General features: G+C 53.0%; 1 protein-coding gene across 1 annotated transcript in view; it reads left to right on the top strand.

The window, feature by feature from the left end:
• Positions 1-24,419, top strand: part of HCN4 (hyperpolarization activated cyclic nucleotide gated potassium channel 4) — a 43,636-nt gene that overhangs the window by 9,737 nt on the left and 9,480 nt on the right. The window contains exons 2-3 of the mRNA XM_066343188.1: positions 15,272-15,695; positions 24,248-24,409. Coding sequence (XP_066199285.1) covers positions 15,272-15,695; positions 24,248-24,409 — 586 coding nt within the window. The remainder of the gene's footprint in view (positions 1-15,271; positions 15,696-24,247; positions 24,410-24,419) is intronic.

The following is a 24,419-nucleotide window of genomic DNA, read 5'->3' as shown; positions in this document are numbered from 1 at the left end:
CTTTGGTCTGAGGTCAGGAATGGGAATCCTTGAACAAAGCCTCTGAGCCAACCCAGTGCCTCCCTGAGATGAGACCCCAGGGCTTGGGCAGTGTGGGCAGGTGCCCACCCCTCTCTTGTGCCCTCACCTGCAAGGAGCCCTTCCTTCCTTTAAGCTCCCTGAGCTCCTACACCTTTTAGCATCTGAGCCAGCTGCCTCTGGTCCTTTCTGGGAGATAAAGTATCAGTTACAAATAAAGAATGGTGCTGCCACTGCCGGACACCAAATCCCACACGTGACCAGTCTTGCCCCACTCTGCCCTCTCGTCGTTGGCGGCTAGTGTCTGTCGGCCCAGCCAGGCAGCCTGCTCTTGGCTTTTGTAGACAGTGCTCGGGGCTGGGCGGGGAAGTGTGCTGGCTTGTGGAGGGACACCCAGCATCCTACTGCACCCCTAGCGCTGGGCTCCCACAAATTGCAAAGCAAGCAGCAGGACCTCCAGGTCTGCTCGCAGCAGCTGCGGGGGCCTGATAATTGGTGGCTGCTGATTTTGTGTCTGTCTAAGCATTTACCCGTGTGGGTGGACGTGTTGTGTCTGCATGAATGAGGCTCTCAGAAATTAATAGATACATAATACAGGTCTGGCTAAAACCTTGTCTTCTGGGATTGCGGAGGGGCACGCCAAGGGGGCGGCTGTGCCCTCCCAAGACCAGATGTTGTGTTCCGAGACGGTTTCACCCATTATGGAAGATGGGGGTCACTATTCACCAGGCTAAGAGGAGATAGGATTCAGCTTCTCTTAGGGTCCCCAGGTCTACTTTAGGGGAGGGCAGAGGAAACGTAGACCAGTAAGGATGGATAGTCAGGGAAGGCTTCCTGGAGGAGGCAGATAAGAGCTGGATCTGCATGATTTCCCGGCAGCATTTACCCTGGGAGTGTGAGCTAAGGGGCCACCTGACTGGGGTGGGCATTGGCAGGCACTGAGGGCAGGCTCCTCAGATTCTGCACTTTGGACCTTTTCTCCTTAAAGCTCTGCCCTTCACCTGGGAGGACTTGGACCCCACTGTCCCACATAGTGCTTGTGTTTGCATATGTGTCTGGGTGTCCTTGCAGCCCGAGGAGCTCCTCGGGGCCATGGCTCCAGGTGCACTACCTGAAAAGACCCATTTTCCTACCATACGAGGCCGGATTGCCTCTGCCATAATATTGCTGAGCGTGTGGCCCAGAGCCCAGAGTAATTACCCTGTGGTTCCCCATTGCAGGCTGGAACAGCCCCTGTCAATAATTAACGTGAGTCCCCAACCACTCACCACCAAAGCCAGACACTGGCTTCTCCTACCTACAGTTTGTCAGAGGATATGGGTTCTATTCCCTTCTCCAGGGAAAGGAAGAAAGACCTCCGGCCCCCACAGGTCTCCTCGATGCCATTGGCACCTTTTAGAAGAAAGTTGGTCTAGCAGAAGAGACTGCAGCTGGGCTGTCTGGGGACATCAGGGCTGGTTGGCCCAGAGCCTGGGGCCTCTCATTCAGGCTTTCCTGGCTCGTGACGGCCCTCCCCTTCCACGCCCCTCCCCTTCCACGCAAGCTTGCCCTGCAGACCCTCATCCTGCTCTGCCATGTGACCTGGGCAAAGCCCTTTCCTCTCTGTGTTCAGGGTCAGTTCTCAGCCTGTATCTGAGAAGAGAGCAATGCTAATTGGCCAAATATTGTAGGTATTGAACCTGTAGTCCTGACCCCTTTAGTGCAAATTGAGCCAGCGGAGCAAGGACAGCTGCCCACACGCAGAGCTGAGAGAGTCTCCTCCTTTCTGGGGTGCAGCCTGGCCCAGCCTGACGTGCTCCTGGAGTGTGGGGTTCCTTACCTCCGGGCATCTTTCTATTGAGGCTCCATCAACCCTTGTCCTGGGCGTGGGGCTGGGGTCTCCCAGCATGTTGTGTAGTATTGGTGTGCTCTGTCAAGGTCTCTCTCCCTCCCTCCTTAGATGTGGCCTCTGGGAGTGGAAGTCAGACATTCATTTCTTTGTTCCCTGGGCACAGGGTCCTAACCACCTTGTCCTCCTAGCCGCCTCTCCTCAGGGGCAGTGTCTTCTGGAAGCTCAGACCTGGCCTTGAAGAGTTCAGGTCACACTGGGCAGTCCACGGTTGAGGAGTTCCGAGGGGCAGGCCAGCAGAACCATCAACTGTGCAGTTGGCAGGGGAAGGAACTCAGCAAGCTGTTCATTCTGTCCCACAGGCTCTGGGCAGTCACCATCCTGCTGAGTCCCTCCACAGCTTCTGGGGACAGAGCCGGGGGGGGGGGGTGAACAAGAGGCCAGGTAAGGTCTTGGCCCCATCCAGCGTTGTGGACTGAGCTGATGCCTCACTTCCTAGGGCCTTGATTTTCTCATCTGAAAACGAGACCAGAGAGGAGTTGGGTTTTAGTTTCAGCAAGATGCCAAAGCCAAAATGGGCGTCCATAAAGTCCCCAGGGAGCTTTATGCAGTTACAGATGCCCAGGCCTCCCTGGTGAGGCCCAGGGGGTGTAATTTTGGGGAGCAGCCAGGTGAATCTGGTTCCATCCCCCTGGAAGCCCCTTCCACATAAATGGTCTGCAGGTCCTGGGAAGCACCATGTTTGCTGTGCAGTGTTCCCCAGAGTCTGGGGTAACAGTGAAACCCCAGTTCATTCGTGATGGGCCTATCTCCAGGGAGTTGGTCCCCTTTGCTTCTTTGCATGTTGATAGCAAACAGAACCATCAAACTCTGAGGCTGGCGGGACCTCAGGGAGCACGGCTGTCCTTCAGCATCTTGGTCAGACTTCTGGAGGGAAGGCAGCAGGGTCCTGGCGGGCTCGTTCTCAGAGCGTGGGCACCCCTGGGCGACCTCCACCCCAGCAAGAAGGGGCCTGTATGTCCTCTCAGGGTCAGTAGTGAGCTGCCCTCTCTGGGGGCACAGCCTCCCACAATGTTATCCTTACCCCCTTCCCCACCAATGCCACTTGGCCTTAGGATTCTGCCTCAAATCCATCTCCTTCCCTCCTTCGCACTGACTCCCGCTGTCAGGAGCAGGTGAGCTCCCCTACCTAGCTTCCCCCGAGATTGCTCAGGGACTCCTTCACAGCAGTGACCTATTTTTGTTCCGTTTTCCCAAGAGAGCAGGGAGAGCCATGTTTGGAGCCTTCTTTGTTTCCTATTATCTGGGCTCTGGGCGGGGAAGTTATCACTCGACTTCCCTCCCCCCATTTCACCCAGATGGCCTTGTCAGCTGGGTGAAACTCAGAGAGGTTGGGCTGCTAGTCTGAGGTAACACAGCATCTTGGCAGCCTCTAGGTGCTGTGCACCAGATGGCTCTTGCTGTGCAGATTGGCATGACTGTCGTGCACAGACTCCAGAGAGGTTGCAGCCCATCAGAGAGGCAAGAGGTTGATTGATATCGTGGTGTTCCTGTGCCCAGGCCTGCATTCATCTGTGCCATCGAAAAGGTGCTATAACGGTCCCTTCCCCCAAGGAACTCTGCCTCTGCGACCTTCATGGCTCCCCACGTCCCCAGAAGAGTCTGAACTACACAATCTGTCATTTGAGATGACCCTGACTTCTCTTCACGCCAGCTTTGGGTCAGGGCCTGGTGTCAGACTTCTCTAAGATGTGGCACTGCTCCCTCAGCGAGCTTTTATCTGGCCTCTTCAACCTCTGTGATGCTCTTGGAGTTGCTGTGTCTCTAGAGATGACCTAGCTCCATCTCCCGCTGTTCCAGTGGGGAAGTGAGGAAGGGGGTGGGAGAGGCAAGGACTTGTTCATGAACCCACAGCATTTTAGAGATGGGTATGGGACAAGAACCCAAGACTCTCGCCCCCCCCACCCCACCCCTGGCCTCGATTCCTTCTGCTTTATAGAATGGCTCCCTTCCTGTAACCACAACACGAATGTTCTCCACTAGTGAACACACTGAGGGCCCCTCCTCTTTGGGGCTCTAGCATCCAGTAGGGCAAGCTGTTCTCTGCTCCTCTTTAAGCACGGTCTCTAGCCTGACTGCATGTCTCCCCTGGCTGTCCCCAGCCCACTGAGCTCCTCCCCTCCCCCTGGCTTAGAGCCCCATCTGCCTTGGAGCTGGCCTGGATCTTCAGCTGCCCTGTGGCGTTGGCCTGCCCATCACTCAGCGGACTCCTGGAGGGAATCCTGGAGGTGCATTCCGTCCACACGCTTCAGGATCGCCGTGGCCCTCAGGCCAGGTTACAGAAAACAAGAACGATGGTGATGACAGCTTCCAGTAGTGAGGATGAATATATTATACACTGTGCAGCATATGTTAAACGTCATCTTGTGGAGTTCTCCAGGATCCTAAGAGGTGGGATTAATGCTCTTATTTCACATGGGGAAAACAGGCTGAGAGGTGAAGTGATTTCTCCTAGCCCGCATAGCCAAGTGTTCACCTGCCAGAATGGCTGACCACCGTACCATTCGTGGTAGCCTGGCGACAGCTTGGTCCCTGGACCAGCAACCTCAGCATCACCTGGGATCCTGTTAGCAGTCACCCTGCACCTGTGAACCTGAGTCTGTTCCAGGTACTTTGTAAAGTGCCGTGTGGTCAAAAGCGCACAAAGGAGACTGGAAGCTCAGTCCCTTGCAGCCCTCAGATGGCACACCTTGCCCCTGGGGAGGGGCTGAGACTAGCCCTCACTGTGCGGTGAGGGGCTACTCAGCCTTAGGCAAGGACTGAGAGGGAGGTGGAAGAGGCAGGCATACAGAGGACATCTTTGCTTGGGTCTACAAAAACAAATTCTGTTCCTGAAGCCATTGATCATTGTAGAAAAGTTATAAAATACAGATCCCAAACCACACAGCCCACCCATAAACCAACCACTCAAGGCTGCCCTTCGCTCTGAATCAGCTTCTTTGGAGGCAGCCCCGGGCTGAGGGAGCACCGAGCCACTATCTGGGAACCCTGTGATTCTGACTCAGAGGTTTTGAGGTGGGTTAAAAATAGAGCCCGAGTGTCCATGTGGGGGCGGGAGGAAGAGCCCTTCATTTGAGGAAGGGAGGAGACCCTGGTGTCAGGGAGAAGGTGCAGGGGAAGCCTGACTAGAGCTAGGTGGTAGGAGGCGTGGAGGGTATATTCCTCAGAGGTCAGAGCTGAGGGCCCAGAGTGGCCCATAAAGGTGTGGGTAGGAGATTTCTACTCGGGGTGGGGGTGGGGGCTACAATACCAGCCCCAACTGCCCAAGAAGGGTGGATTCCTGAGTACTCCATCCCCAACCCCAGGCTGGCAGCAGTTCCTTCGGATGGGTGGAGAGTAGGGAGGGAGGTGGGCAGCAGCTCTGCCTCAGAGAGTGATACATAGGGGGCTGGACAGGTTAGGGGCCAGAAGCAGTTTTTCTTTTTCTTTTTTTTTTCAGAGACAGAGAGAGAGTCAGAGAGAGGGATAGACAGGGACAGACAGACAGGAACGGAGAGATGAAAAGCATCAATCATTGGCTTTTCTTTGCATGTTGCGACACCTTAGTTGTTCATTGATTGCTTTCTTTTTCTTTTCTTTTCTTTTTTTTTTGTATTTTTCTGAAGTTGGAAACCAGGAGGCAGTCAGACAGACTCCCGCATGCGCCTGACCGGGATCCACCCAGCATGCCCACCAGAGGGCGATGCTCTGCCCATCTGGGGCGTTGCTCTGTTGGGACCAGAGCCATTCTAGCACCTGAGGCCATGGAGCCATCCTCAGCGCCCGGGCCAGCTTTGCTCCAATGGAGCCTTGTCTGCGGGAGGGGAAGAGAGAGACCGAGAGGAAGGAGAGGGGGAGGGGTGGAGAAGCAGATGGGCGCTTCTCCTGTGTGCCCTGGCCGGGAATCAAACCCGGGACTCCTGCACACCAGGCCAATGCTCTACCACTGAGCCAACCGGCCAGGGCCTTTGATTGCTTTCTTATATGTGCCTTAACTGTGGGTGTTCAGCAGACTGAGTAACCCCTTGCTCGAGCCAGCGACCTTGGGTCCTTGGGTCCAAGCTGGTGAGCTTTGCTCAAACCAGATGAGTCCATGCTCAAGCTGGTGACCTCGGGGTCTCGAACCTGGGTCCTCTGCATCCCAGTCCGACGCTCTATCCACTGCACCACCACCTGGTCAGGCCAGAAGTAGTTTTTATGTGTTGAGGGAGAGAAAGCGAGTAAGGTGCCCCACAGGTGTGCGTCCTCAGTGGGTTACAGGCAAGTCACGTGGTCCTCTTTGCCAGTCACACCTGCCCTTCTCTCCATCACTGGCCTCCTCCAGAAGTTCTGTGCTCCTGACCTTTCCGTCCTGATGTCACCCTTCTTGTGTCTGCTCCGTCACATGGGGCTTTTTCCAGACCCACCACCTCTTCCCTGACATGTGCTGGGGGGCTTTTTGCAGTGTGGGATACGGGTCACTGGTTAAAGGTGGGTTTATTTTTCTAATGATAAAGATAGTATTTGCTCCTCCCTTATCCCCCTTTTTTAGAAACTATGGAATTTAGAGATTACAGAAAGGTATGATGGGGAAAACACAAATCACCCATCATCCCACCACCTAGCAATAATTGGCATCCATGCTTTAGCATTTTTTTTAGTTTTCCTTTTGACAGCCCCCACCCCAGCAACAGTCTTTAAGCCGCCCCTCCATTTAACAGTTTAACCAGCCCCATCTCAGATGAGGAAGAGAAATTAGTTTTCCTTGTGGGGACCACGCACACAGCAGGGCTGGGGGCGTGAGATGTGTCCTGGGTCTGCTGGGTGAGGGCGCCAGAGGGGGCGAAGTGCACTGCACTTCTCCATTCTCGTCATCTTGGCCTTTTTTGAGAAAAGGAAGAATCCTTAAGGCCCCTACTGAGGGGCATGCCTATAACAGGGCCTGTGGTGATCAGGTTGGTAACACGGTCTTGGCCTCAGCTGAAGTCTTTGGCCAAAATCTTCCCTCCCTAGCCCCTCCCCTCCCACTCTGTCAGAGCCCCGGTCCTTGCTTCTCCTGACCCACCTCTTGTTCATCTACCTCCGCCCCCTTCCAGTGCCTCCCCTCCTGCTCTGTGACTTCCCCACCACAATCTCCAGCACCAAGTGGGGGCTGTTTGCTGATAGATGTTGCTGGAAACCTCAGAGTCTTGAGGGCCCGGATGGGTTACGTTTCTCTTTGATGGTCAGAGGCCTGTGGAAGACTCATGGGAAGAAGTCGGGGTCTCACGGGGCTGTCCATTCCGTGTAGCTTTTGCTGGTTCCCCTGCCACCTCTGCCTCTGAGGCCATCGTCATTCAGTCATGTGTCTCTACTCATTTACACTTTTGTTAGGACCTGCCATGTGCCAAGGCACTGTGCCAAGTTCAGAGTCAGGTGACCATAAGACAGACAGACACACACACACACACGTCCATCACAATGTGGTAGATGTGGTGCTGGGGCAGCACACATGCGGGCACCCCCCCACACACACACACACACCAGCTTTCCCAAGGGTCCATAGGAGGCTTCCTAGGAAAAGTGACACCTCCTCTGACCAAGTGGGTGGGGGCAGGCCAGGAGGGAGGAGACCTGCAGGCAGCTGACAGTATGCAGGACAACCCAGCAGCCAATGAAAGCACAGTGTGTTCAGGGCTCTGGCAGTTTTTAGTGAGGGCGGGAGTGGTAAGGGGTCAAGGCAGGAGAGGGAGGCCAAGTCTGGCTCAGGGAGAGCCTTGGGGGTGACAGTGAGGGACTTGGATTTTAGTGTGGAAGAACTTTGGGCTTGGCAGGTGTGGAGAAGGGTTTAGAGAGAGGATGTGGACCCCACCTCAAACCCTCAGGTCTGTGGGGTTCTGGGAGGGCTGGTAGCCCAGTTAGGAAACTGTGGGTGGTTAGTTGATGACACTCACTAGTTCCCATTGACTGAGTGCTAATGGGTGAGGAAGATGCTGGGCTGAGGATAACTCCCAGGTCGGAGGACTGGTGGTACCACCTGCTGGGACCACATGAGTTTGTGGGAGAAGCTGTTCAGTTCTGTCGCAAGATATTGAGAGTGAGGTTCCCATGAGACATCCCAGCATCGATGTGTAGCCAGCAGTGGACACATGGGCTGGAGCTTAGGAGAGAGGTCTGGTTTGAAAGCCAGCAAAATAACGAAGCCATGGAGTTTGTGAAGTCACCCAGTGAGCATGTGAGAGAAAGTGCTTTTGGTTGGATTTATATTTCTGTGGTTAGAGGTGAGAGTAAGGAGTCAGGCTTATTTGGGTTTGAAATCTTGATCCACCATATGTAAAAAAAATTCTCAATTGTACCTCAGTCTCCTCATCTGTAAAGTGGACATAATCATAGTATCTATCTCATAGGGTTTATTTTGTTTTTTTTTTTTTTGGGGGGGGTTAATGAGGATTACATGAGATAATTCACTTAAGGGACTCAGATTAGTGCCTGAAATATAGCAGGCACCCAAGAAGTGTTGCACTGCACTTCTCCATTCTCGTCATCTCCAGGATCGCCGTGGGCACGCCCCTGTGCGGGGCCTGGAGAACGACGGGGCAGATTAGACACGGAGGGAGAGTCTCCCAGGTCCCGTTTCTTTCTCTGACATGAACTCTCCTGGATCCTTCGGTTCACTGGTTTGCTGGAGGCTGGGAGGGATACCGGATGGAAGGGGCAGGATGTGACAGTCACTAACAGAGACTCATCAGGCAGTAGGGCAGACTTTATGGAGGAGGAAGCAGCAGATCAAGGCCTTGGATGAGAGAAGCAATCTCAGAATACGAAAGCTCAGGCGGCTGAGTGCTTCAGTAGAAGCCAGGATGGATGTAGAACGAGAGGTCAGTGTCCAGCTGGATACTGCAGAAGCAGCAGCAGGAGGGAGAAGACAGAGGCGGGTCAGGCATGCCCGACTAAGGAGCTCAGACCCTCTTCTGTAGTTATTATTGAAGGTGCACCAGAGGGGTTCAAGCAGAGGTGATGCGATCACAGTGCTGTCCAGGACGGAAACCCAGAGAGCGTGTTAGTTGGAGGAAAGAGAAAGGTAGGTGGCAGGGGAGAGGGTCTGGGTGGGGGATGGGGAGGAACCAGTCCGGGATAGAGCAGCTGTTAACAGGAGCTGTCATAGAAGCGCCAGCAAGATTTGGTCACAGCTTGGGGGCCCTTCAGGGGTGGGAGGAAGAAAAGAGAAAGAAGCTGAGGAAGATTCGAGATTTGGGGCTGGGGTTATTGATTGTTCTGCCATTCAGCTTTGGGGAGGAAGTGGCTGAGTGCACCTGTGGACTTGGGTCCTCCAGGTGACAGTGGTAGTGCAGGTCTGGTGCTAGGAGTGGGGTCCAAGTGGGAACCATCGGCATAGTTGAAGTGGGTAAAAGAGGACCTTGGGTCTGCCAGTCACCTGGGAGAGAGCGTGGGGACCCTGGTCCTCAGTCCACACTGCTGGGACATAGGCGTGTATGGGACAAGGCCCGGAGCCTGCGACAATCTGGGACATCCAAAACCAGAGCTCAGACTGGGCACAGGCTCAGTTGGTGACAGTTTGGAGAGGTCTAGAAAACATAGCACTTCAGATGAATCTTTAGAGAACAACAAAAAAAAGGGAGATGTTCTCTTTCTTCCAGCTGACGGGATTCCCAGTGGATGTCATTTGGGTCGAAACATATGCAAGTGGTGTGCAAGAACATATGCTTGTATAAAAATGGGTGCATGTATGAGGGCAAAATCCACAAGAGGGCATGTGAACAAAACGTGTCCCTGGGGTTGTCTGTGCGTGTGCGTCCAAGGTGGGCAAAGTAGGTTTACAGTTGTTCGTATGAAAAATAATATAATAACTAGTAATGATACAAGAATAAAGTCTGTATTTCACGTCCTCACAACTGTAAACTTACTTTTGTCCCACCCTGTGTGTATATGTGTGTGCAGGTATGTACATGTGTGTACGTGTGTGTGTGTGTGTACATGTGCATGTGTCTAAGTATATGTGCTCGAAGGCACATGGCATGTGCGGACAAGAGGCTGAAAGAGGCTCTCCCGTTCCAGGACCCCACTTCTGGCCCAGCCAGGGAAGCCTGCAGGGAAGGAGAGGGACTTTGGTCTGGTCCTCAAGGCTCTGAGTTTAGAGTCAGAAGCTACTTATCTTCTGTCCCCTCAGCTGCCTTGAGGCCTTGCCTTTCCTCTGAAATCACACCATAAAGTGTTCCAGGGGTCAGTGTAAAAGGGCTGTTGGACTTTTTACTGTCCCCCATTCCTTCTGTGCATGGGACCTGCTCCTTTGAAGCTGGCCTGTAGGCCATGTTCTCCTGCTGAGAGGCCACCTACCTGTATGGGGAACCTGTGGGTCCAGGTAGGAAGTAAGGTCTTAGATTGAGGGAGGATGGGTCTGGGGCCTTGAGACTGGACCTGGTACAGGGCCTCCAGAGCCTAACTGGTGTCTTGCTAGCTAGGACTTCCTCTCAGCTTCGAGATCACTGTAGCGGGAGAGGGTCATATGGCTTTGGAGTGATCAAGGCCTCTAATTCAGACATGTGCTGACTCCACCGTGTCCGAGCATGGCTATCCACTGCTTCCCTGCCAGAGCCGGACACCCGCTACTGTGGATGCATGCCCAGGATGGTGGGATTTATTCATGAATGATTTTAGGGGCAGTGTGGAGCTAGGGGAGTGTATCTGGCTTGAGGCTTTGAAAATATTATCATTCCCTTCTTTGTGGACCTTAATTTTCCCTTCTGCAAGATGGGCACATCTGCGCCCCACTGCTTGCTGGTGACAGATACTTGAATACTTGAAAGGTGTGCTGCTTCTCCCACCCTGGGAAGTACCTCATATGGCTCCGGATGGATCTTCTTCTCCCACCCTGGGAAGTACCTCATATGGCTCCGGATGGATCTTCTTCTCCCACCCTGGGAAGTACCTCATATGGCTCCGGATGGGTCCTCTTGAAACTTCTTTGCAACCTTTTCTCCTGTCTATGGGACAGAGGCTTTACCTGCTGTGGTAGACCATCTCCCCAGTATGATGCAAAGGTGCAAAGAAAGGCTTGTCCACCTTCCTGAATCCCATGGAGGTGCCAAAAATCCCAAGAGGTCAGACTCTGGGGTCCCACAGACCTCTTTGAATCCTGGGTCTGCTCCTCACTAGCTGTGTTGTCTTGGGGAAGATGCTTGCTCCTCTCTGAACCTCAGTATCATCATCTGTGAGAGACAGATAATAGCAGCCATCTCAGAGCCCACAGTGTGAAGGGTTCAATGAAGTAATGCATGGCAAGCACAAAGTAAGCAGAAAGAAGTGTTTGGTTGTTGTTGTTTTTAGGAATAAAGACTTTCCAGTCACCCAGGAATCCCCACTGAAAATCCCCAGGGACATAAAGGCATCACTTGAGATGCCTCTGGTTACTAGGATTGGGGGAGAAGAGGGGCCACATAGCTGAGGATGCCAAAGGGGAGGTTGTTGCCAGCTTTCTTTGTTTGGACCAGCATAGCAGAACTGGCAGGCTCACCAGGCGCTGTCCGTTGTGCTGAACGTCTTTTTATTTTTTAAATTTTTTTCCCTTTGACTGGGCTCTGCTTTCAGGAACCCGTGCAACCGTCTGGCAAAGAGGAAGGCAAGGTAGTCTGTGAGACCAAGGGCAGTTGCCAAAGCCCAACTTCTCACCTCCTCCAGAAACACTTGTGGCCTCACCCTTCTGGGCCACCAGAAGCCTGCCTTTTCAGCTGCCTGGGCTGCCACCTGGGATGGTTTCTTACATTACTGCCCAATTTGTCTAGTGGATAAGCCTTGTCCCCTGCTGGGCCTTGAGCTCCCTGAGGTCAGGGCATCTGTCAGCTAAGTGAAGAGGTTCTGTCATCTGACTGTTTAGAGTGTTGTGATCACGGGCTTCCACTGCTGACTCTTGCAAGATTTTTATGAATTCCTTCCACACCACCCTTAGTAGATGCTTTGCTTTGGCTCTTCCCTGAAAAATAGATCTTCCTTTTCACCTTTTTTCTATGTATTTGTCGACTTTTTTTGAGAGAGAGAAAGTCAGGAGGAGAGAGACAGGAACACCGAGCTGCTCCTGTATGTGCCCTGATCACGGAATTGACCTGGAAGCCTCCATGCTCCAGGACAATGCTCTGACAATGCTTCCAACCAACCAAGCTATCCGGCCAGGGCTTAATTTTTATTGATTTCTAGAAGGACAGAGAGAGAGAAAGGGAGGGGGAAAGGGAAGCATTTGCTGTTCCACTCATTCATGCATTTTTATTTATTTATTTTATTTATTTATTTTTTTTAACTTTCTGAAGCTGGAAACAGGGAGAGACAGTCAGACAGACTCCCGCATGCGCCCGACCGGGATACACCCGGCACGCCCACCAGGGGGCGACGCTCTGCCCACCAGGGGGCGATGTTCTGCCCCTCCGGGGCGTCGCTCTGTTGCGACCAGAGCCACTCTAGCGCATGGGGCAGAGGCCAAGGAGCCATCCCCAGCGCCCGGGCCATCCTTGCTCCAATGGAGCCTTGCTGCGGGAGGGGAAGAGAGAGACAGAGAGGAAGGAGAGGGGGAGGGGTGGAGAAGCAGATGGGCGCTTCTCCTATGTGCCCTGGCCGGGAATCGAACCTGGGACCCCTGCACACCAGGCTGACACTCTACCACTGAGCCAACCGGCCAGGGCCTTCATGCATTTTTTTGGTTGCTTCCTGTGTGTGCCCTGACTGGGGATAGAACCCGCACCTTGTTATTTCAGCATGATGCTCTTAACCAGCTGAACTAACTGGCCAGGGCCTTGTGTTTGTCGAGTTTTGAATTACTTATTGACTCATTTGATTATATAGCTAGGCATAAGTCAGAGCTTTTTATAAACATTAATCCTTGTAGTGATTCTGCTAGGAAGGTACTGTTATTATGCCCATCTGGCAGATGAGGAAACTGAGGCATGAAGATATTAAAGTGACTTGCTAGTAAGTGACGGAACCTGGAATTGAACCCATGTTGGCTGGCTCTGAGAGCCTGTGCTTCTGTTTTCCCTCCCTACTATGCTGCCTTTTGAATAGCTCTGAGGTGTCCAGCATAGTGGTTTGTGGGGAGGAGCACTCCAGTATTCCCACCCCCATCCAGATCGGGCACCAGAAATACCCCTTAGCATCTAGAAATGCACAACTGGAACAATTAGTCAGAATGCAAGGATATGGGTGTTTTTGCCTCATGTAGTTTGGTTTTTATGAATACCTCTCAATGCACACATTTTCTCCCCTATTAATTACCATCTCAAATTTGGTCTATAATTGAGAGAACTAGCGCTGGGAGAGTGTAGACACCTGCCGAAAGGGCAGCACTCGCAGCTGCTTGTGCCCACTCTGTTAATTTTAGAAACTCCTCCAGCCTGGGCATATTATTAGCTTTATCTCCCAAGGACCTCAGGACCCTTAGTGGCCTCTCTGTGCCACAGTATATGTTTTTGTTTTGTTTTGTTTTCCCCACGAGATTAAATGTAAAAGAGTGACAGCCATGTGTATAGAGGGGTGTTTGCACACTGCCTGTGAATGGGGATACCTGTGTGTGGCATTTAATAAGTGCCTGCAGCTTTCTTTGAATGAGGTGAGTGAGGCTGCATAGAGCATGCATGCAGCTCAGGAACACCCCTTAGATGCTGAAACCATTCACCTGGGGCCCCCAAGTCATCAGTAGGACATGCTGTGTTCTGTGTACGGCATGATAGCCAGGGTGGGTTCTCAGGTACTAGGTTGGGTTCTCCCAGATGGCCTAGGTGGTGGCTTGGGGCTGGAAAAGGGCTCGAGGGTTGTGTGGAAGGGAAGGAGCTGAAGTTGGCCTTGTGGCACCAGCTTTAGGATGAGGAGCATTAGCCTAGTGAGTCTCTGATGTGGAGTCCTGTCTGGAGACCCCGAAGGGCTTGGCTCTCAAAGGAGCTGTTGGGAGCGGCCTTTCTGGAAGCCATGCTGCCCTGAGCTGTTTGATGTAGGACAGATGTCTCGCCCACCTTCCGTGAAGCAGGCCCTGCCCTTTCCTTGATTCATAGCACCATTTTGAGCCTGGCAAAGAAAGCAGTTTGCTATGAAGTAATTTTTTTTTAAACTTGGAACTCTTCATGCAAGGTTGTGGTTGGGTCCTCTGGAGACTCAGGGAAAACTCGTCTCCTTGTCGTCCCCCTCCTTCCTTCCTCCTTCCCTCCTTCCCTCCCTTCCTCCCTTCTTCCCTTTCTTCCTCCCTCCCTCCATTCCCTGCAGCAGAGAACTAAAGATGGCTGAAAGGTCATTTCTCTTGAAAGAAGACATGCTTATTTCTGCCCATATTTCTTTATTAATAAAGACTAATATCTTCATCTATCAGTGTGTAACTGATTAAATTAATAACAGAGGTGAATGCAGTGCAAGGGTTTCTGGTCCTGAGGCCAGTCTGGGGTGACAGGTACTTGAGCTGGCTCCCTGGAATGATAGCTCATACATTCTAGACAGGTCTGTGCATGTTTGCGCTGTTTGCACACTGCAGAGGGGCCTTGGTGGGCCCGGTGGGAGACCTGAGAGTTGGCTCTTACCTCCTCACACTGCTCAACCTCTCAGGCTTTGCCTCCCTCACTCAGGGAGAATGTTGCTGGAAGCCCCATCTGGTCTCACTCCACTGCATTGAGTTGGTACCTCATTGTTACTTGAAATTGCCCCATTGACGCTTCCTGCTTTTGAACATATCATTGCCCCTCCCCAGCCATGCTAGAATGAAAACCTGTAATGGCCAGGCGTTTTCTGACCATAGAGTATAGGCTAAAGGGCGCTCCCAGGGAGCCAGACCAGAATTCTAAGGCTTAGTGTTGAGGCTTCACACCTCAATGCACAGTAGGGAAACTGAGGCCCAGAGCAGGGAGGGCATCTGCCTGATGGTCATATAGCATCAGTGACAATGCCAGGACTGGAACCTGCACCTCCCGCCTGCTGGGTGTCTGGACCTCCTCCACTCTCTGGGCATGCTCTGTGGCATGTCTGCCTACCAGCCACGTCTCAGGCCACGGCTGCCTCTCAGGGAGGATGGAGCAGCCTGGCCTGAGCCTGGGGTGGTTCTGAGTGAATTGCTTCTGCTGCTGAGAAAACCCTATACTTCTCTCTGGACACTGTTGTTTGCTTTGCTTTTCAGCCTCTCACCGGGGCGTGAGGATTCCGGGAGGAGGCCTGTCGTCAGGGAGCTCACAGAGGGACAGGCAGAGGGTTCCCTTAGTGAAGGAAGAGCCTCTTTCCCTGCCAGTGTCCACGTCTTGACCTGGTCCTTGTGTGTCTCCCTTCTGCAGTGTCGCAGAACCCCCTAAGACTTTCCTCTCCCTCTCCCACAGAGCTTCCTTCTCAGTCTGTGACTCATTCTCTCTCTCCTCCTGGCAACTGACCCCTATTGCCCCTATTGTGTCTGGGCAGATTCTACTGGGACCTAACCATGCTGCTGCTGATGGTGGGGAACCTCATTATCATCCCTGTCGGCATCACCTTCTTCAAGGATGAGAACACCACACCCTGGATTGTCTTCAATGTGGTGTCAGACACATTCTTCCTCATCGACTTGGTCCTCAACTTCCGCACAGGGATCGTGGTGGAAGACAACACGGAGATCATCCTGGACCCACAGCGGATTAAGATGAAGTACCTCAAGAGCTGGTTTGTGGTGGATTTTATCTCTTCCATCCCCGTGGACTACATCTTCCTCATTGTGGAGACACGCATTGACTCAGAGGTCTATAAGACAGCCCGGGCCCTACGCATCGTCCGCTTCACCAAGATCCTTAGCCTCCTGCGCCTCCTGCGTCTCTCCCGTCTCATTCGATACATTCACCAGTGGGAAGAGGTGAGTGATGAGAACCAAACCTCTTGGTGGAAAGGCGTCTTTCCCCAGGGGTAGTAATGGGCCAGCAGGTAATTTCAAATAGTTGGAGGTAGGCTGTCAGGTGATAGCAGGCATACCTATTCCAAGAGGACAAACATTAGTAATTTTTAATATTATGCTCTAGATACTGTGCAAATCACTTTCTAGGCAGTATTTTATTTGAGTATCTAACATCCATAGAAGGTACCATATAGGTACATGCAGGGACCATTTTTTATAGGAAGAAACTGAGAGGCAGAAAGATTAAGGGATTTATTAAGGTCACAGGATCAATAACTGGTGAACATAGACTCCAGAGCCTGCATGGGTAACCACCGTACTATGTTGTAGAGGTTGCAAACTCAGAACCCTGTAGAGGCCAGGCAGGGAATGTGAATGTTGAATAGGGCCAGTAGAAAGGCAGTCGGTAGTGTGGTGGACTGGGGAAAACTGGTGAACACTTCCATCTGTATGAGGTCATCTCTACTCAGCTCTAGCTACATGTTGCCAAGTACGAATGGGCCCACAGTTGATAGATCTACAGATTCGTCACGAGAAGCAGAATCTGGATTTATGTGCAGATTTCATTGGCAACTGTCTTAGGTTGGGTTCTTCAGGAGCAGATGTTGAGATAAGGATTTGCATATAAGTGATTTTTCTAGGGAGAAGTGTTTCCAGGAAGATCTCATAAGGGATTAGGGGAGAGAAAAGGAAAGGAAGGAATGTAAGCAAGGATGGATACCAAGCAAAGTCCCATGGAGGGTGACTCGGGGCCCTATCCCATGGGGAGCTTTGGGGACAGCGTATACCATGCTTCACAGGTGCCCCAGTCAGGGCAAAGGAGTTAGAATGTGTATGTCCCCTTACCTTCCAGCTATTGGTTCAGGGGCCTTCCTACCCTCAGTGCTAATGGACCAGGTGGTGTCCAGCCGCCTGGCTCCAGGGATTGAGAGTACTGGGGGCCTATACTGTGTGCACAAAGTATGAAGGGGTTCTAGGGCCCCAGGTGGAACACGGGCTACAGGAACTAAATAGTAAATTGTAAAATAAAAATAAATAAGCCAACACCGATTTGAACGTCATCCATGAGCTGAATGCAGTTGCCCGGGGGCTGGGGGTGGGAGGAGATGAGGACTACCAGCTGGGATTTGAGAGCAGCAGGTGACCTGGCCAAGCCCTTGGGTCTATATCTGCCACCACCCAAGTTACATCACTTGGCAGCAGCAGCAGGCTGGCCAACCAAGAGGTATTGGGGGTTGAGGGAGACATGCTCTGTGTGATGGCCCACCCAGGGGGCCAGAAGCTTCCACAGACGTGCCTTCCCTGCCACAGCTCACAACCGCGTTGCTGCTCTCCTGGTCTCCAGGATCTCTGCTGGACTGGGCGGAAGTTCCAGGCTCAGGATGCGAAGCCACTTCCCACTGCTAGCAGCAGCCTAGCTGGCAGTGCCCATGCAGATGGTTGGGGCACTGGCAGATTCAGGTCAGGGGTGTCCTGACCACCTATGCCACAAACATGCTACACCAAGCCTGGCAGAATCATTCCATGGCAGAAATTCTCTTTTGCTTGGAACATTCAAATTCTTTCTGTTGACAGAGAAAGGGCAATGCCTTGTCCAGGGCTGTGCAGCAGATATCCTGCAGAGCTGGGGCAGAACCTGCTTGGTGCTCTGGGGCCCCAGCAGTGTGGCTGTCCCTGCCTGGCATAGTGCTGTGTGTGAGCGCTTTGGAGCTAGAATGACACACTGGGGACTAAAAGGCTGACTCCACCCTGCCTTGCTGTGTGACCTTGATGCCATCTTGCCTCTCATGAGTCTCAGACCCTTGTGTGCAGGGTAAGTGTAAGTAGGACCTTCCTCACTGCATTGTTGTGAGGTTTACATGAGATGATAGATGTGAAACCCTTTCTGAGAAGTCTAGTGCAAAAAGCCATTTATTTATTTACTTATTTATTTACTCATTTATTTATTTTAGGTAAGAGGAGGGGAGATAGTGAGACAGATATCCATATGCACCGTGACTGGGATCTACCGGGCAACCCCCATCTAAGGTCAATGCTTGAATCAACTGAGCTATCTTTAGCACCTGAGGCCCTTGGACCAGTGAAGCTATCCTCAGGGCCTGAGGTCAATGTTCAAACCAATTGAGCCACTGGCTGTGGGAGGGGAAAAGAGAGAAAAAGGGGAGAGGTAGGGAGAGAAGCAGATGGCCGCTTCTCATGTGTGCCTTGACCAGGAATTGAACTAGGGACATCCCTACGTTAGGGCTGACGCTCTACCCACTGAACCAGCTGGCCAGGGCCAACAACCACTTAATAAAGGCTGTCCTCTCCCAGTTGTTTTAGTAATCCCCTATACATGTACGAGGCATTTTCTTTTCTCAAATGCTTTTTACCCATTATTTCACTGGTTCCCACTCCTAGCTGGCACAGCAAGTAGGGTGGGATTCATTATTCCCATTTGTCAGGTGAGGAAACAGAGGTCAGAGGCTGCCACTGACAGGGTTGTTGACCTGGGCTTCCTGACTCCAGGTTCCTTGTGCCTCTTGTTCAGGGGGCCTGAAAGGAAGGTGAGTTTAATTCTGTTATTGTCCCTCTGTTAGGGACAGCTTTCAGCTGCAACTGGGAAGGTAGGCAACAGAGTAGGTTGAAGGGTGTTAAGGGTGACAAATTCTGTGGGACAGGTTGGGTCTGAGGTCCCTGGGGCACATCTAGGGGCAGAGGGAGGTGGGTCTGAGCTCAGGGCTGAGAAAGGCCAGTGGCTATGGGGGGGGGGGCAGGAACTGGTCAGGTAGGCTCTGACCCTGGGCTTTCCCTAGGGCACTTGGAGGCTCCAGAGAACCTCAGACTAGGGCTCTAAACTGGACATGGCTACCCAGTCTTGTGAGCAGGAAGGGAGACCCCAGGAGGCCAGATGGATGACTCCCTGGCCCTCACATACACCCTTCCTGGCCTACCAGCTGAGGAGGAAATTGCTTTGTGTGATTTCAGCCGGGCACACTCCCCAGCCAAGGGCTCCCACTAGACCCCTACAATTAGGTTGGGGTTTCCTAGCTGCCCTAGGAACCCTGTTTCTAATCCTTAATGGCCTGCTGCAGCCCTAGGGTTTCTCTTAGCCTCCGGGAGACTTGAGGCAGCAGTAGGAAGACCCTTTAAGGCCCCAGGTCTGCGTGAGACCTGGGGACGGAGGTGTTTAGTGGGAAAAACCCTGCCCTCTCTTCTCCAACTTCCTATGTGAATGCCTTTCCTTGTTTGGGCCTCAGTTTCCCCTACTGTCAGACATGCTCTGGTGTTCTTGGACACTGGGGCTTAGTCCCTCCTCCAGCCTCCCTCGGTAGGATCACCTTACTGGGTCCTGAAGACATTGTCACAGCTGGATGGGAGCTGGGGAGTCAGCCTCATATGGAGAGGGAGCAGCTTGCCTGAGGCCCCCTGGTGAAGCTCTTGAGATGCTGGCCTCTGAGCCTAGGCTTTTGCTGCCTCCCAGCCCAGCCCAGTCTGAGAGTTCCCAAGCACTGGCTGCAGGTCTTGGGAGTCAGGGAAGGTAGAAGATCTTGGCAGGTGCAGGTGGCCTTACAGAGGATACTGGCTCCTGCTTCCTTCCTGGGCGATCTGGGTCAGTATCCTTCCCCGCATAGCCAAGCCTCTTCCCTCCCTCTGAGGTGCAAGCTTGTTACAGGCACCGAGGCTATTGTTAGAAACCCTGGTCATCCCCCTTGGGGTGTTCACCTGCAGGGCCCAGAATCCCAGCGACCCATCCCAGAAGCCTCGATTCCTTTAGCAGCCTAGAGCGGTGGGGAGGAGGGCTGCAGGTAGGCACCAGGCCTAGGGACTGTGGGACTCCTAATGAGCCTCCTTCCCCTGTGGGCCTCAATTTCTCTATTGCTCTCAGATTTGGGGGTTCTGGAAGGCACAGAAGTGTGGGCCTTGGGAGACCTGGCCCTCTCTACAGGCTCCAGGAAGGGACCCAGTGTGACACCTTCATTCAGTCACCTCCAGGCTGTGCCTGAGATACACAGGTGGCAGCCACTCCCTTGGGGCTAGCATTGCTGTCCTCCCCATGGCCCCTTGTTCCCGAGACACAGGAAGAAGTTTGTTCTTCCCTGAGGAGAAAACAAGTCCCCAAGAGGGCACTCAACCCAAGCTCCAGAGGCAGCTGGCAGAAGCTCCAGGTTTCGGGCTCTCCACCGGACTGTGAATCAACGTTTTGTTTTGAGGGCTGGGAAAGAGAGGAAAGGAAAGGAAACAACAGGTGCTAGGTACCTACTGTGTGCCAGCTGTGGACAGTGTCTCCCCTGATCCCAAAGACAGCTGGCAATTACTGACCCATTATACAGATGAGGAGACTGAGGCTCGGAGCAGAGAAGGCACTCACCCAAAGTGGAACCACTGCTGTCTTGGCACTGTGGTCACAACACTGAAGAAGGGGTGAGAGTGGAGCCTCCTCCCAGGGCCATTCAGGCCACGGACAATGGGCTGCTCAGGCTGCTCAGCCAGCAAGCTTTGCGGGGCCTGGGAATGAAGGTACTCAGCCCCCGTGGTCAGAACCAATATCACAGAAAGGGGCTGTAATGAAGTACAAAGAGCGAGGCAAATATTTGCACAGTGCGGCAACCATGCAGGTGGCCTTTGGGCGCAACCCACAGTGGGACACACGTGATTAGCAACCTCTCCCAGCAACAATCAGCCTTGCTCTCAGCAACCATGCCTGGGTTCACATCATCGGGGGCACCCCTCCTGGTCTGAATGGCACTCTCTGTATGGCATAACCTTGCCGTATTGGTGTGTTTGGCTTTGGAGTGCCTGAGAGCTACCTACGGTACCCCTCCCCACCACTCAGACACCCATCATCCCCCACCAGCTGCCTCCTACCTCCAAGGGGCACTCCTCCTAGCACGTGCCTCCTTCATCCCAATACCAGGCAGCACCCCAACACGCTCTCTGTAGGGCACAGGAGTCTGTGCCCGCCTGCCAAAAAAGGCACCTCCTTTCTCCTCCTAGCACGTGCCTCCTTCATCCCAATACCAGGCAGCACCCCAACACGCTCTCTGTAGGGCACAGGAGTCTGTGCCCGCCTGCCAAAAAAGGCACCTCCTTTCTCCTAGCAAAGACCAAGGCAGGTCCCCTGTGGGCTGTTCCTGCCTAGAGTGGGGCCTTTTCAGATGTCACAATCTATGCTTGCGGTGGCCTGATCACCACCCTCCCCATCACCACTGCTGTCACTAAGCACTTCTCAGTTCCTGAGCCCGTCCCCTGTGCTGCGCCAGAGTCACTGCTGAGGGCACAGTAAAGGAAAACTTAGACAAGGATCCGATCTTGGAAGGAACATTAGTTACAGAGAAAAGAGAAACACAGGTGATACAAAAAGAAAAGGATACATTGCATAAAAACAGGCCGACTTGGATACTCTGTCGTTCAGGTTCATAGTGGCACAGAAGAAAAGCAGTTACTGGGGGCTGTGGCCATCTGAGATGCTTTCTAAAAGTAGTCGAAGTCTTCTTTTAGTTCCTTTAGTAGCCAGCTCAGGCTTTTATAACAAAATACCACAGCCTGGCAGGGGAGGGGAGGAGGGTGTCTTAAACAACAAATGTTTATTTCTCATGGCTCTGGAAGGCGGAAGGGGAGAGGTCAGGGGCCAGCATGGTCAGGTTCTGGTGAAAGCCTGCTTCCTGGTTTGTAAGACCATCTCTGTTGTGGCTCCTCCTATAAGGGCACTAACCCCATTCACAGGGCCCCACCCTTATGACCTAATCACCTCTCAAAGGCCCCACCTCCTAATACTGTCATTGGGGATTAGGGTTTCATATGAATTTTGAAGAGACATAAACATTCAGCCCATAATGGCTGGGAAATGAAGGGAATAGTAATGACTCTGCCTAAGCATGTATCCAGGGCACAGAGCACTTTCTTAGTCATGTCACCCTGAGAAGTGGTGGGCAGGTATCTAGCATCTCTTAGTTGAAGGGAGGTTGAGGTCTGGTAGAAGTGGAGGCAGGGGCTGGCCATCTCTGAGACTAGGTGGTCCCATGTCACTGGCCCTCCTCATGTTTGGTCCCATGTCACTGAGGGGAGCCAACAACATCCTGGTAAACCAAGACTTTGAAAGGTTCATGACTTGCCCCAGGTCATAGAGTTATGTTCACCTTTGTACTGAAGAGGTAGAAGTGAGGTCTTCTCTCAGAGCTAGAGCTTGGGGCCTGTGTTCAGGAGCTGCTGTGGAACTGAGGGGGGGAGACTGAGGGAGCCTGCAGGTTCAGGGTCCAAGCCCTGGGGCATGGCTGGCAGCAAGGGATGGCCGGGTACACCAGCGTCATGCTTAGATGTACTGAGCCCTAGCTATAGTCTCAAACTGCCCTGCCGGGCTCTTGTGTACACCACTCCTCAACCTGAGATGTGTGAGCTTAGCCTGAAACCAGCCCACTGACAGCCCCGGGTCTGGTTTCTGTGCCCCAGGGGGGCCAGGCTGGAGGGCACAGAGCTCTGCCTAAAGCATCACACTGTGCATTGGGCCAGTGGAGGCCAGACACCTAGGAGTCCCACCCGGCCCTGTGTCCAGCTTGCTGTGTGACTCTGGCCACATCGCCCAGCCACTTTGGGTTTATGTTGTTTTATTTGCAAAATGGAACTGTGAAAATCACCCTGCTCTTACTGGACCAGTCTGAGAATCTGCCGGCAGCCCAGGTTCAGGTCTGCCTCCAGTGCCGCCGTCACTGTGGGCAAGGGCTTTGCTTCTCTGAGCCTCGGTGTGAAATGAGATAACAGTACATCCAGCAGAGTTGGCTGGGTTTAAGTGAGACAATGACTGTGGGACCTCATGCCCACCCTCAGGTGTGATGTCATTATCCCTTTGTCATGGAACCATGGAGGGTGACAGGACAAGTTGGAGCTGCTAGCCTCCTTGAGCCATTCCAAGGTCTAGTTCATCCTGAAAAGACATCACTGCATTTCTGCTGGAACATCCGGGGTCCTGCCACAAAGGCGGCCATGGGAGGGTGTAACCCTAAGGGTGATTGATGGACAAGTCGTATTCATCTTTGGTCGTTCAAAACCTGGGCCCAGGCTAAGCCCACATTTCAGAAGGGGAAACTGAGGTTGCTAGTTTCAGAATATCTTGCCACCAGCTACAGGGCTGCAGCTAGAAGACCACTAGAAGGGGATTGAAATATCTAGGATCTGTTTTTTGGGCCTCAGTTTCCCTATCTGAAATGGGCTTACACTCTTTTTTAAGCCAACAAGCATTTGACAAGTCTGTAATTTTGGCCCAGAGCCCCTTGCTAGGAAGGTTACTCTGCCTGGGAATAGTATGGAGGGACCAGAACAAGGGGTGGAGGCACCATCCAAAGTCACAGGACAGGGCCAAGGCCAGAACTTCCAGAGACCTCCCTCTAGACTTCCTTCCATCTCTCCATCGCTTTACTGCCTGGCCACCACGGTGCTCCCTGCTGAAACTGGACCAAGTGGCAGTACTGAGAGGAGGAAGGTGGGCTGTGGGTGCTGGGATGTGCCCACCCTTGGCCTTGTCTGGCCATATTTACTTCAGCCTCTCATTTGGAGCCACAGGACAGAGATGGCAGGTGGCAGTGGGCTGCGGCTGGGAGTGCTGGCCGTTATTACCCTGTACAGGAGAGCGTTACTACTGATACCTATTAACTAATCATAGAGATGAGCTACTGCTAGCAACTCATCAGTTAGTAATGGTTTGCAATTTGTTGGACACTTCTCTATCCAGTTCAAAGCACTTTGTGTGTATAATTTAATTCTGTTGACAACCCACTCAGGTAAGAATTTTCATCACCATTTTCCAGGGGAGGTAACATGATCAGAGAAGTGTGGAGACTTTCTCAAAGTCACACAGCTGGGAATCGGGTTAGAAATGGGGGCTGGGATCAAGGTCTGTGTGGACTTGGAACCTGTGTGTTCCATGGCAGTTCCTTGCAGTTCCATGGCGGCCGCAGGCAGAGCCCACTGGCCCTAGGTGAGTCCTAAGAGTCTGGTATTTCCAGGAAATACCACGCCCCTGGCGTGACCACGGAAGGTGGACCTCTGAGGAGCCCCAGACTGGCTGGCTCTTCTTCCTGTCATCTTCCCAGCCCAAGCAAGCTGGTAGAGCAGTTTCTCTGCCCACGTCAGGGTTGCCTGGTGCTCCAGGTGCCTGCTCTCTCTCTAGGTCTGGCCAGCCTCAGGCTCCCTCCTTCTTCTCCCAGTCAGTTCAGTTTGGTGTGTAGGCAAATCCCCAGACCCCAGGGTGGGAGAAGCTGACTTTAAAGGAAGTGAAAGGGACCCTGAACTTCTGAGGGGTGGTCCCCCAACACCTGCATGGGCCCCTGGAGGCATTGCCCCGGGGCCCTGCCGCTGCGTTCTGTTTTTTCCAGGACCTGCCACTGTCCCACCCCATCCCAACCCAGACCTGCTGCGGATGGGCACCCCGCTGCCTGTGTGCCAGCAGGTCCACAGGCAGCTGCAGGGTCCGGCCAGTAGAGGCTGTCTCCATCCTGGTCACTCACCTGTCTGGGCTATGTCTTCCCCTCTGCTGACAGATATTCCACATGACCTACGACCTGGCGAGCGCTGTGGTGCGCATTGTCAACCTCATCGGCATGATGCTGCTGCTCTGTCACTGGGACGGCTGCCTGCAGTTCCTGGTGCCCATGCTGCAGGACTTTCCCAACGACTGCTGGGTGTCCATCAACAACATGGTGGTGAGTGCCC

The sequence above is a fragment of the Saccopteryx leptura genome, chromosome 6 (genome assembly GCF_036850995.1).
Source record: "Saccopteryx leptura isolate mSacLep1 chromosome 6, mSacLep1_pri_phased_curated, whole genome shotgun sequence".
Lineage (NCBI taxonomy): Eukaryota > Metazoa > Chordata > Mammalia > Chiroptera > Emballonuridae > Saccopteryx > Saccopteryx leptura.
This window is presented reverse-complemented; position numbering and strand designations above follow the sequence as displayed.